Source organism: Pinus tabuliformis, chromosome X (genome assembly GCF_031772625.1).
Source record: "Pinus tabuliformis cultivar Carrire ecotype Pingquan chromosome X, CPIR1, whole genome shotgun sequence".
Lineage (NCBI taxonomy): Eukaryota > Viridiplantae > Streptophyta > Pinopsida > Pinales > Pinaceae > Pinus > Pinus tabuliformis.
The window spans coordinates 1,089,102,392-1,089,115,598 of record NC_142308.1 but is presented as its reverse complement, the minus strand read 5'-3'; the positions used below and the strand labels follow the sequence as shown (position 1 = coordinate 1,089,115,598).

At 40.5% G+C, this 13,207-nt stretch overlaps 1 protein-coding gene and 1 pseudogene across 2 annotated transcripts; both read right to left on the bottom strand.

Moving 5' to 3' along the window:
* Positions 1–605: 605 nt before the first annotated feature.
* Positions 606–3,679, bottom strand: LOC149143610 (sugar carrier protein A-like). Its single transcript, XM_089450344.1, has 2 exons — positions 2,039–3,679; positions 606–1,687 (listed from the first exon to the last, which is right to left on the bottom strand). The coding sequence occupies exons 1-2, from the start codon at positions 2,351–2,353 to the stop codon at positions 1,238–1,240; spliced, it is 765 nt and encodes a 254-aa protein (XP_089306470.1). The 5' UTR covers positions 2,354–3,679; the 3' UTR covers positions 606–1,237.
* Positions 3,680–3,967: 288 nt separating this feature from the next.
* LOC149143609 (sugar carrier protein A-like) lies at positions 3,968–13,009 on the bottom strand (annotated as a pseudogene). The gene is made up of 3 exons (XR_016265118.1): positions 12,619–13,009; positions 5,400–6,091; positions 3,968–5,048 (listed from the first exon to the last, which is right to left on the bottom strand). The product of XR_016265118.1 is annotated as a sugar carrier protein A-like (transcript).
* Between the last annotated feature and the right edge of the window lie 198 nt (positions 13,010–13,207).

The window sequence follows — 13,207 nt, the reverse complement described above, 5'->3', positions numbered from 1 at the left end:
TACTTAAATACACATACACTTGCAAGTTACAATAAAGAGTGGAGCAAACTCATAAACTAAATTACTCTTTACATAAATCACAGAACCTAAATTAGTCTTTACATCAATCACAGATGTGGTTGCTTCAAAGTCTGTGCCGCCTCATCCACGGGTGGAACTATATTCTTCCAAAACCAATGCTTTCTCCATTGAAAAATCATTTCTTCGATGGGTACACCCTTAGTTACACCCTTAGTTTCTGGCAAGAAGAGGTATACAAAGATACAACCTAAATTAGTCTTTACATCAATCACAGATCTGGTTCCTTCAAAGTCTGTGCCCCCTCATCCACGGGTGGAACTATATTCTTCCAAAACCAATGTTGAGATGTCCACAAACGTTGTAACCTGATAAATGATATGATATAAATGTGAAAAAATCGAAGAAAAAATAGCTTATGGTTTAGTTCCTTTGAAGCATAGTAGCTTTGATACACAACATTTAGTTCTGGATAAAGAACAGTTATGCTTTGAAGCACAGTAACTTTGACACAATTTAGTTTTGGATAAATGTCAGTTATGCTTTGAAACATAGTAACTTTGATGCACATAATTCACTTTTGGATAGATCTGAAATAATGAACTCGGATATTTGTCTAGAAAATAAATGTTAATCAGCCATATGCTCCTCACAAGGCTAGTCCAGAAATTTTCGGTCCATGAACAAACAACAGTTACAGTTCTGTAAATTTTCCTCAATGTTGATAGAGTAGTATAATCAAACAAAATACATTTGTGGGATGCCGTGATTGGGATCGGCAACAAAAAATACAAATGGAATACTAAGGGAAGAACAACCAAATACTACTCTGCCACAGAGGGCCACAGGATACTGCATTTACATTTACAGCTTTCTTTCTGCAATCTCCCTTGAAGGCGGCGGAATGAATTTATATGTGGAGATAAATCCTACTTAAATACACATACACTTGCAAGTTACAATAAAGAGTGGAGCAAACTCATAAACTAAATTACTCTTTACATCAATCACAGAACCTAAATTAGTCTTTACATCAATCACAGATGTGGTTGCTTCAAAGTCTGTGCCGCCTCATCCACGGGTGGAACTATATTCTTCCAAAACCAATGCTTTCTCCATTGAAAAATCATTTCTTCGATGGGTACACCCTTAGTTACACCCTTAGTTTCTGGCAAGAAGAGGTATACAAAGATACAACCTAAATTAGTCTTTACATCAATCACAGATCTGGTTCCTTCAAAGTCTGTTCCCCCTCATCCACGGGTGGAACTATATTCTTCCAAAACCAATGTTTTCTCCATTGAAAAATCATTTCTTCAATGGGTACACCCTTAGTTTCTGGCAAGAAGAGGTATACAAAGACAGTCATGATACAGATCCAGCCTGCAAAGAATAGGAAAATCCCATACTTGAAAGTACATAAAAGAGATAGGAAGGCCTGTGCAATTGCAAATGTGAAAAGAAAGTTCACAGAGACAGTTATGGCCTGTCCAGCAGAACGGGTTTCTAGTGGGAAAATTTCACTTGGCACAGTCCATCCAAGAGAACCCCATGACCACCCAAATCCAGCCACAAATAAACAGATAACTGTTACCACCAATGCTGAGAAGCCTTTGGATAGTTGTTTGTTTCCTCCGAACTTTACACTCAAGATTATGCCAACAGCAAGCTGTCAAAAGATAGGACAATATCGTTACAATATCGGGAGCTTTGTTTCCCTGGTGTAAAAGTAAGGGACTGATGCACTTCCCACAGTTCAAGCCTTATTTTGAACTAATATTCGATTAAAAATCATCAAGTGCATTTGGCTCCTAGAGTTGAAACACAGGAATCCTCCAAAAATATAGTTTTCCTTCATGGGGCATCCCTAGCTATGGTGAAAACATGGGTGTCTATTATCTAATAACCCTGGGTTTCACCATCTGAAAAGCCACATACATCTAGGATGTATGCTGACATGCTTGAAAACAAGATGCAACAAAATTAAAAAAGGTCTGCCGTGTGTCAGCTTTGCTCTTACCTGACATGATATCATCAGAATACCACCACCAAAAAAGAAGGTTCTGCGACCCAACCTGTCAACAGTTGCAATTGATACCAGGGTGGAAAGTACAAGAACAGCTCCGGTTAAAACAGACGAATACAGGGAAGCATTTGAACCAAAGCCCAAACTTCCGAAAAGAACAGGGGCATAGAACAATATGGAATTGATTCCAGTCAAGATCTGAAACATGGGCAGGCAGATGGCCATCACTAGCTGTGGCCGATTCCTCCTCTCCAAAATATTCCTGAATGGATGTTCGATGGCGTTAGCCAATGCACTTGCATCCAGCATATCCTCATACTCTGCATCTGCATGCTTGGTGCCCCTGGTCTTCTCCTCATACTCTGCATCTGCATGCTTGGTGCCCCTGGTCTTCTCCAGGATAGCGCGCCCTCTCTCTAGATGCCTGCGTTCTATCAGACTGTTGGGAGTCTGAAAAGGTTTAAGGCTCAACCATTACGGGGATATGTTTCCGATGATTAGTATGTTTCCCTTTCTTCGCGATAAGCAAAGGAGGAATACTTACCTTCAGCCCAGCCATACCGTCTAAACCATTCAATCAAAGGATTGACTTGAACGAGTCATACCAGAACGAGGTTAGCCTTCCAGACTGGAGAAACCTTGGACGGATGGTTGAGCCTTAAAGCGTAATGACATATATAATAGATGCATTGATAAGAAAGCGTAATGACATATATAATATATGCATTTTCTGGTGTAATTAGTGTTTTTCTTTTCTTTTTTAGACCTCATAGAATACCTCCGAAGAAGAAAGAATGACCTTCCCCCGACATACCTTAGCAGGCCACTTCTTTCCCCAGGCAGGCCACTTTCTAGAGATGGAGACAGGAGATAAGATCTAGATATGTGGAGGCAGACCACTTATTTCAGGCAGGCCTCTTGGACAAGCCTCTATCACTCTGTCTCTTGGTGCCCCTGGTTGATGGGAGCACTGCACAGAAGGAAGTCATCCTCTTCAATTTGATCTAGGAAATAAATGTTAATCAGCCATATGCTCCTCACAAGGCTAGTCCAGAAATTTTCGGTCCATGAACAAACAACAGTTACAGTTCTGTAAATTTTCCTCAATGTTGATAGAGTAGTATAATCAAACAAAATACATTTGTGGGATGCCGTGATTGGGACCGGCAACAAAAAATACAAATGGAATACTAAGGGAAGAACAACCAAATACTACTCTGCCACAGAGGGCCACAGGATACTGCATTTACATTTACAGCTTTCTTTCTGCAATCTCCCTTGAAGGCGGCGGAATGAATTTATATGTGGAGATAAATCCTACTTAAATACACATACACTTGCAAGTTACAATAAAGAGTGGAGCAAACTCATAAACTAAATTACTCTTTACATCAATCACAGAACCTAAATTAGTCTTTACATCAATCACAGATGTGGTTGCTTCAAAGTCTGTGCCGCCTCATCCACGGGTGGAACTATATTCTTCCAAAACCAATGCTTTCTCCATTGAAAAATAATTTCTTCGATGGGTACACCCTTAGTTACACCCTTAGTTTCTGGCAAGAAGAGGTATACAAAGATACAACCTAAATTAGTCTTTACATCAATCACAGATCTGGTTCCTTCAAAGTCTGTGCCCCCTCATCCACGGGTGGAACTATATTCTTCCAAAACCAATGTTGAGATGTCCACAAACGTTGTAACCTGATAAATGATATGATATAAATGTGAAAAAATCGAAGAAAAAATAGCTTATGGTTTAGTTCCTTTGAAGCATAGTAGCTTTGATACACAACATTTAGTTCTGGATAAAGAACAGTTATGCTTTGAAGCACAGTAACTTTGACACAATTTAGTTTTGGATAAATGTCAGTTATGCTTTGAAACATAGTAACTTTGATGCACATAATTCACTTTTGGATAGATCTGAAATAATGAACTCGGATATTTGTCTAGAAAATAAATGTTAATCAGCCATATGCTCCTCACAAGGCTAGTCCAGAAATTTTCGGTCCATGAACAAACAACAGTTACAGTTCTGTAAATTTTCCTCAATGTTGATAGAGTAGTATAATCAAACAAAATACATTTGTGGGATGCCGTGATTGGGATCGGCAACAAAAAATACAAATGGAATACTAAGGGAAGAACAACCAAATACTACTCTGCCACAGAGGGCCACAGGATACTGCATTTACATTTACAGCTTTCTTTCTGCAATCTCCCTTGAAGGCGGCGGAATGAATTTATATGTGGAGATAAATCCTACTTAAATACACATACACTTGCAAGTTACAATAAAGAGTGGAGCAAACTCATAAACTAAATTACTCTTTACATCAATCACAGAACCTAAATTAGTCTTTACATCAATCACAGATGTGGTTGCTTCAAAGTCTGTGCCGCCTCATCCACGGGTGGAACTATATTCTTCCAAAACCAATGCTTTCTCCATTGAAAAATCATTTCTTCGATGGGTACACCCTTAGTTACACCCTTAGTTTCTGGCAAGAAAAGGTATACAAAGATACAACCTAAATTAGTCTTTACATCAATCACAGATCTGGTTCCTTCAAAGTCTGTGCCCCCTCATCCACGGGTGGAACTATATTCTTCCAAAACCAATGTTTTCTCCATTGAAAAATCATTTCTTCAATGGGTACACCCTTAGTTTCTGGCAAGAAGAGGTATACAAAGACAGTCATGATACAGATCCAGCCTGCAAAGAATAGGAAAATCCCATACTTGAAAGTACATAAAAGAGATAGGAAGGCCTGTGCAATTGCAAATGTGAAAAGAAAGTTCACAGAGACAGTTATGGCCTGTCCAGCAGAACGGGTTTCTAGTGGAAAATTTCACTTGGCACAGTCCATCCAAGAGAACCCCATGACCACCCAAATCCAGCCACAAATAAACAGATAACTGTTACCACCAATGCTGAGAAGCCTTTGGATAGTTGTTTGTTTCCTCCGAACTTTACACTCAAGATTATGCCAACAGCAAGCTGTCAAAAGATAGGACAATATCGTTACAATATCGGGAGCTTTGTTTCCCTGGTGTAAAAGTAAGGGACTGATGCACTTCCCACAGTTCAAGCCTTATTTTGAACTAATATTCGATTAAAAATCATCAAGTGCATTTGGCTCCTAGAGTTGAAACACAGGAATCCTCCAAAAATATAGTTTTCCTTCATGGGGCATCCCTAGCTATGGTGAAAACATGGGTGTCTATTATCTAATAACCCTGGGTTTCACCATCTGAAAAGCCACATACATCGAGGATGTATGCTGACATGCTTGAAAACAAGATGCAACAAAATTAAAAAAGGTCTGCCGTGTGTCAGCTTTGCTCTTACCTGACATGATATCATCAGAATACCACCACCAAAAAACAAGGTTCTGCGGCCCAACCTGTCAACAGTTGCAATTGATACCAGGGTGGAAAGTACAAGAACAGCTCCGGTTAAAACAGACGAATACAGGGAAGCATTTGAACCAAAGCCCAAACTGCCGAAAAGAACAGGGGCATAGAACAATATGGAATTGATTCCAGTCAAGATCTGAAACATGGGCAGGCAGATGGCCATCACTAGCTGTGGCCGATTCCTCCTCTCCAAAATATTCCTGAATGGATGTTCGATGGCGTTAGCCAATGCACTTGCATCCAGCATATCCTCATACTCTGCATCTACATGCTTGGTGCCCCTGGTCTTCTCCTCATACTCTGCATCTGCATGCTTGGTGCCCCTGGTCTTCTCCAGGATAGCGCGCCCTCTCTCTAGATGCCTGCGTTCTATCAGACTGTTGGGAGTCTCGGGAACGAGGATCCCTCCAATTGTCATGAAAAGTGCAGGAACTGCAGCCAAACCCAGAGAAAGGCGCACTGAGCATCTGCACACCCAGGAGTCTGCACGAACGTTTCTCTGCACGCTTCTCTGCAGGTCCCCGCCCTCCTCTGGAGCGACTCCGCCTGCGCCCTCCTCAACATCCCCGCCCTCCTCTACATCAAACGTTGATATCCACGCGTCATGACGGGTTCGATAACGGTTTTTTTTAATGTTTTAAAATATTTCTTATTAAATTGGACGGCTGATTTCACTTCAATCGTCTAACAGAAGATCCGACGACTACGCTTAAGACAGAAAGGCATCTGGGGGAGTTTATCTCAGAGGGAAACGCCTTACGGCGTAACTATATACAATGATTCAATACTAAAACGAAATTCAACTAAGTAGTGTCAGCTGCAATTTAATCCTGGATGATTCTATATTAATCCGCGGCCTAAACAAAACAATACGGTTGTTGTCCTTATGAGGGTCATAGTTGTTTATTTATCGAGGGATACTCCGAAAACACCTCAAAAAGAAGCCCCTCTGAAGCTACTTCGAAACCGAAAATACTTCATAGTCTGGTACAGATGTGGTCGAGCTACTCAAACGTTATCTCATTGCCTCAAGGTAAGGTTGAGTTGCCTCAGATAAGCCAAGCTACCTCATAAATAATCTAGCTACCTCGGAAATGATCTAGCTATTTCAGGACACCCTTTTGATCTATTTTCTCAAGAGCACCGAATTCGCCTTAGAAAACCTTTGGGTCTGTCACAAAGTGTAAATAGCCTTTCGAATAGCCTCAGGAGAACCCAAATTATACTTGGAAGACATCCATCCAGCTTCAAAAATTCTCGTTCTTCCTAAGCGATTTCGTTACTGTTTGGCCTCAGAGCAAACTCACATAGCCTTAGTGTGATTTAAATTGACTTTTCTTTAGATCTCTCACCAAACTTTTCTCATTGTTAAATTCTAAGAACCTAATCTGATCTGCTTACTGAATTACTTAATAATTCGAACAATAAATACAAGGCTCTTTTAACATATACTTGCAGGGGAATAAAATATGAAATAAATCCCATAAAAATATGCATGAGACACATAACCTACCGAAGAAACCCTAAAGGGAAACCTGCCTTCTTGTTATTATTTCTTATTAATTTTTGGATCATAAATTCTTCACTTATAGGGTGGTTTTTCCTTTGCCAAATTCTCCCTACAAGGTGTTCAATAATGTCTCTCTCTTCGGTGAATAATCAAACAAAAACCTAACTTACTTATTTAATTTTTGAAAGTGTATGGTTGATTGACATATAAAAATGATGGGATGATTTTTTATATCTCATCACATGATGATGATCTTTATGAATTTTGGGACCTTTAACAAGGGTTTTTTTTTAGCCACTTGAAATAACATTATTATAACTCTATCTTTGTTCGAGATGCCTTTGTGTTTTTGTTAGGAGTCAGATTAGCTGGGATTTTATTTCTCAGTTATTAAATACTCTTTCATTCTCTTTTCAAAAACTTTTTGCTTCAACCATTAAACTCCTCATGGTTCCTATAATATTTGTATATGGATCTTGTTGGTTTCAATGTCCATGTCCATTAGATTGTATTCAAAATCTCCAAAAAATCAAATTTTCACCCATCGGATGTTGAAAAGTTACTTGAAAATCCTAAAATTCTAGTATGGGTTTCAACCATGAGCTTACTTTTCTCATTGACACCTTTTTCTAGAACCTTGCTACCCTCTTTGTTGGAGAGATATAGACATTCACTATCTCTAATTTCATATCTAATTTGCAAAAATGTCCACAAAAGAAAGTTTGTTAGATAACATTATCATGGATATTATTTTGACATTTCACAACATTGTGGATGTATATGTCCTACTTAAGCATGTGGAAAATTATCTTCTTATCAATTTCATTTGTCTTTTCTATGTCCTCTCTCTTTGAGTCCATTTTCTTGTAGCATGAGAACATGTCCTCAATTCCCTTTGTGGACTATGACCTCCAAGCGAACATTGTGGGACTTAAGGGGGAGGAATTCCTACTGTGGCATTCTTTTTTTAAGCAAAGTAGGTTTCCCCTTATGGGGTGCAAGGCATGATACCCTCAATGTCAATGATATTTTGACTATGTCTTGACTAAATTTGTATTGCTTCTTAATGTTGGCATGTCATTGAGTCATCAAGTTTTTGGTTCTCTAAAAAATCCTCTACATTCAAGTGTTCCTTCCAATTTTTGGTGTCTTGTCATTGTCACTCATAAAGGAAATGTCCCATTTAACACATCCCATCCAATGGCTATTGTTTGTCCTGTCACATATAAAATGAAAAATTACTAGGTGGGACATGTGTCCTCTAAGTTTTTTTATTCCCCTTGTCTATTATATACCTACTAGGATTATCCTTTATTGAGTGCATTTATTTTCCATTACTTCACTATTATAAAATTTCATATCCCTTGGTTGAGTATCCTATTTCTTGTGCAGCTAAAAATACAGGTGTGATATGCATCATCTAATATTTTAACTTTCACTATCCATAATTCGCTCACTTCTATCTTCAAAATTCAATTTTTTTCAGGCTTCTCCAACATTATGTTGTAGATTTCAATGTAACCTCCTATATTTTGTGCAATGTATTGAAGTTAGTTTGGATACATTTCTACACACTTTTAGCCTCATAAAGATCAACACAAATAAAATTGTTTCTTAAGAAATACCACCCAATATCCTTATTTTTTTTTTCTAAGTAATGCTAATTCTAATAAAAGAAACAATAAAAATACAACTAGGCTCCGGCCTCTGCAGTGCGGAACAAAGTTATGTCATGATTAGTCCATAAAAACTGAAACAGGACTGCCCTTTGAGGGGAAACCAATTCGAGTAAACTCAAAAAAATACCCACCCAAGGGTCCCATTTCAAAACCAACATAAACATCTAAGCAGTTTTACCAAAATTAACCACATAGTTTGAAAAAACATTAAAAACCCCATGAATCATCGAAAAAGAAACCTGGCGTCTTGAATAGTTGGTTGCATGGAACCTCTTGGGTAGGTGTCGCTTGGTGGAGGCTCTTCCACAATGAGACATTTGTACTCATCCCGATCCTCCACCACTTTAGACGTGCCACCAGGGAGCTCCCTTTTGCTTGCGTGCCACCCAAACTGCCTTCGTCTGCATGCTTGCCGCCAGAGATGTCCTCATCCTGCGAAATGTTGTCATGGCCATCTTTGCGACCACACGAAGCCAACCTGCTGTTCGAGTAATGCCATCCTATGATGGCTTGCTTCTCCTTTGCCTTCTTCTTCTTGTTGTTATCCTATGTCTCTGGGATTGGATCATGGGTCTAAGCATCCTGCTTATCCTGTGGTCGAATTTATCACTGAAGGCTACTGTGCCAGTGGCAATGATAACAGGCCGATTCAAAGTACTGTAGAAGCGGAGTTGGGTTGAATGGTGCGACAGATGGGGGGGACAGAGGAGTTAGTCGCTTGATATGTTGCGTTCCTTCTGCTTGCACTATAGGCTTGGGCTCGACCTCTTCCACTATGGGTGGCGGTAAATCTGCCAGAAGAATGACCTTTGGACGGAGAAGACGAAGGGGAGGAATAAGGGATTGTCAGCTTAGTAGGAGGCGGTGTGGGGGGGGGGGGGGGGGAATGTTTCGGCCTTGGCTGTTGCCTCTCCTGCTGCGCATCCAGTGGCGAAGACGCGTCATGGCTCCCTGGGCAGGATGGCTATATATGGTGTGGGTCGAGATGACAATAGTATTGGCACTAATTGCAGATGGTGAGGCAGAGTTTACGCTGGAGTTGATAGAGCTATTCAGGCAAGGAACAATGGTATTCTGTGAAGAATTCAGAGCACAGTGATTAGTATGGGAGAAATGGAAGCCATTCCCCAAATCAACATAGCTGAGCAGCCAAAAATGCCTCCCTGTTGTCGTGCGGGAGCTCGGCTCTGCAACATTAGGGGGCCAAGAGCAATTGAGAGGGGAAGGGGTGAAAGAATTCAGGCTTGCAAAAGCCATAGCTTTAAGTCTGTCGCGAGCGTCTCGACCTGAGCACCAGCTTAATGGCGCTTGCAGTTTGATGGTGGCTCACCATAAATTGGCATGGATGGGGATGCAGGTGGCCATGTGGCTTGGCCGTCTGCCATCCTCATGTTTAATCTCCATTAAATTCCAATTAATTACCCACATTCGGGGGTGCATTATCGTTTTGTACCAGTTCATGATATTCCTGTAACTGGGAAGCATTGGTTATTATGTTGAACGAACCTGTGCATAGTGTCCAATCGCTATCCACCCCCAAATTTTCCAGAAGATCAGCCACTTTGTTGCCTTCTCTTCTGATATGTTTGAAAGTAATTTCTCTATTAGTTGTGAGCCATTGTTCAATGAGTTCTAAACATTCTGCCAATCTCTAGCTACTGACCACTTTGTGTGCAGGGGTCCCCTAAAGAATCTGTTTAGCCATATTGATAAGAATCTGAGAGTCTCCTTCTATTACTAAGGGAAAGAAGCCATGATGTTGAGCTAGAAGAAGCCCTTGCCACAGCCCCTCTAGCTCAGCAGAATTGTTCATATCCCATCTAATTGAGCCCAGAAATACTAATAGAGGTTTGCCTTTGTGATCTCTAAATATTCCTCCATATCTTGCCCTGCCTGGGTTGCCTTTGGAGGCCCCGTCGAAGTTTAATTGAATCATATTATGTGGCAGAGGAATCCATTTTCTGGGAGTATGGTGATGTGAAGAGGATTTATTGTGTTTTGCTTGTACCTGTTTAATCCGAAGATTCCAATTTGTCCATATATTCTGCTCTTGTGGAAGGGTGGGGAAATCCTGTTCGTGCCAAGTTTGGATCATTAAGGTTTCCTGAAGATTATTGTAAAAGTTGCTCCATATGAACTCTATTGGTGTGCATTGATCTTTGAAGATGCGGCGATTCCCTTCTTTCCATATAGACTAGGTGAGAAGACCTGGGATGATTTTCCACAAAGATTTTAGCAATTTTCTCTTGTACGGATTGATTGGCAAATTACAGATGGTGTTGGTAATGTCCTCTTTAACTCTGCCTTCTTTTTAACATCTAAAGCTTACTTTTTCCCAGAGTCTATTTGCCAAATTGCATGTGATCATGAGGTGTTGGATGGTCTCTTCCTATTGTTTGCAGTTGGGACATATTGAGGACCCGTGGAAGCTTTTTTTCCGCAAATTGTCCCAAGTGAGGATTCTTTTTTGACTTAATAGCTAGAGGCAAGTAGAGACTTTGGGCCAGATATTGGGTGACCATACTTTATCCCAAAGAGGATCCTTGACTATTTGATTTCCAATCAGTAGTTTGTATCCCTCTTGTGTGGTAAAGGTATCACGAGAATTATATCCCCAATGTATTATATCCTTCTTGTCATAAAAATGAATTTTCTGATTGGTAAGCTCTGTCTCCAATTCATTATGTATAGACTCTGTTCCTTGCCTGATGAATTGGGCCACATACAGGCATTATATATATCCCTGATTGAGGGTAGGCATCCAATGCTGGCTGACTTTATCCATCTGAGGCTCTTCCCAATCCTCTATTTGTTGAGGTCTAATCAGATTGCTTAGCTTGGGTCTTTGCTGCCAGGAGTCTCCCCAAAAGCGTGCATTGTTGTCGTCCCTTATTTCCCAGAAACTATGTTGTTGGATTATAGCTTTGTGCTGACTGGCCGCATTCCAGATTAAGGAACCTTTTTCCGTTTCTGTGAGTTGAATTAACTCATCTGGCAGTCGGTTGTTTGCGTATTTGGCAGTCCAGAGGATGGCCCAAGGTGTGTGCGGAGCAGAGAGCCATTTCCACCATAATCTTGCTCCCATAACAACATTGCTATGTTGAGGGTCTCGGAGGCCAGTACCCCCATAATTTTTTGGAAGGCACACTGTTGTCCATTTGACCAGTGCCCATTTTCTATTTTGTCCCGAGGATCCCCATAAAAAATTCCGCTGAATTTTTTTATTTTCTTAAGCACCCATTTTGGTGCTACCAAAACAGAGAATAGATAAAGAGGCTTTGATTGTAGCACAGCTTTGACTAACACTAGATGACTAGCCATATTTAGGGCTCTGAAAGTCCAGGAGGAAAGGCGAGCTTCAAATTTTTCTAGGAGCACTTTCCAGGAGGAGTGCTTTAATGCAGAATCGGTCATGGGGGCACCCAGATATTTAGAAGGGAGAGAGGAAATCGAGAAACCAAGAATACAAGCTATAGATGATTGAGTGATGGTGGGTGTATGGAAGAAGAAGATTTTGGATTTGACATTATTTATGTTGGCTCCAGATGCTTCAGAGAACTCATTTAGAAGGGATTTGAATTTAAGGGCCTCATGAACCAAGGGGTGACCAAACAGCATATTATCATCCACAAATTGTTGGTGAGTGAACGCAGGGGTATTGGGGAGGGAGATTCCTCTGAGCTGTTGTGTTTGAAGAGCATTTTTGATAATTCGACCTAGCCCTTCCACCATTAGGACAAATAGAAAGGGGGAAAGGGGATCTCCTTGACAGATGCCTCTAGAGGGATGAAAGGGGGTGGAAGGAATTCCATTGACGAGAATGGAGAATAGAGTAGAGGATATAAGACTCATAACCCATCTAACCCATGGAGGAGAGAAGCCAAAGGCTGTTAGCATCTTCTGAATGAAAGTCCAACTTAACTTATCGAATGCTTTTGAAAGGTCAATTTTGAGGAGCATACCTGCTTTTTTGAGATGCTTCAAGGAGTGTATGATCTCATGGGTGAGAATGATGCCATCTGTGATTTGCCTCCCTTCCACATATCCCGATTGTTCTGGCGAGATGAGCATGGGTAGCAGCGGCTTCAGGCGGGAGGCGATAACTTTAGATATGATTTTGTATATAACATTATAGAGAGTGATAGGCCTGAATTTGTCTGGAGTTATAGATTTCTCTTCTTTAGGGATGAGAGCAATAAAGGTTGCATTCAGTGATGGAAGCATACAGTGAAGAGTCTGTGATTCTTCTACTACCTGCCAAACTTCCTCCTTAATGAGATCCCAGAAGTTATGAAAGAAGTTTGAGGTAAAACCATCTAGACCAGGTGCTTTTCCTTCCTTGAGTTGTTGCATTGCTGATTCGACTTCCTGTATAGGTATCGGATGAAGGAGTAGTTGATTGTGTTCCTCTGTAATAATTCTCAGGATATTCTAGATAATCTTTTCTATAGCTGGTTTTCGATTGACTTGTGGTTGTTGATGCACTTTTTTGAATTGTGTAAGGAGCTCTTTTTCAATATCCTCATGTGTTTCCAGTCGGTCTCCTTGCTG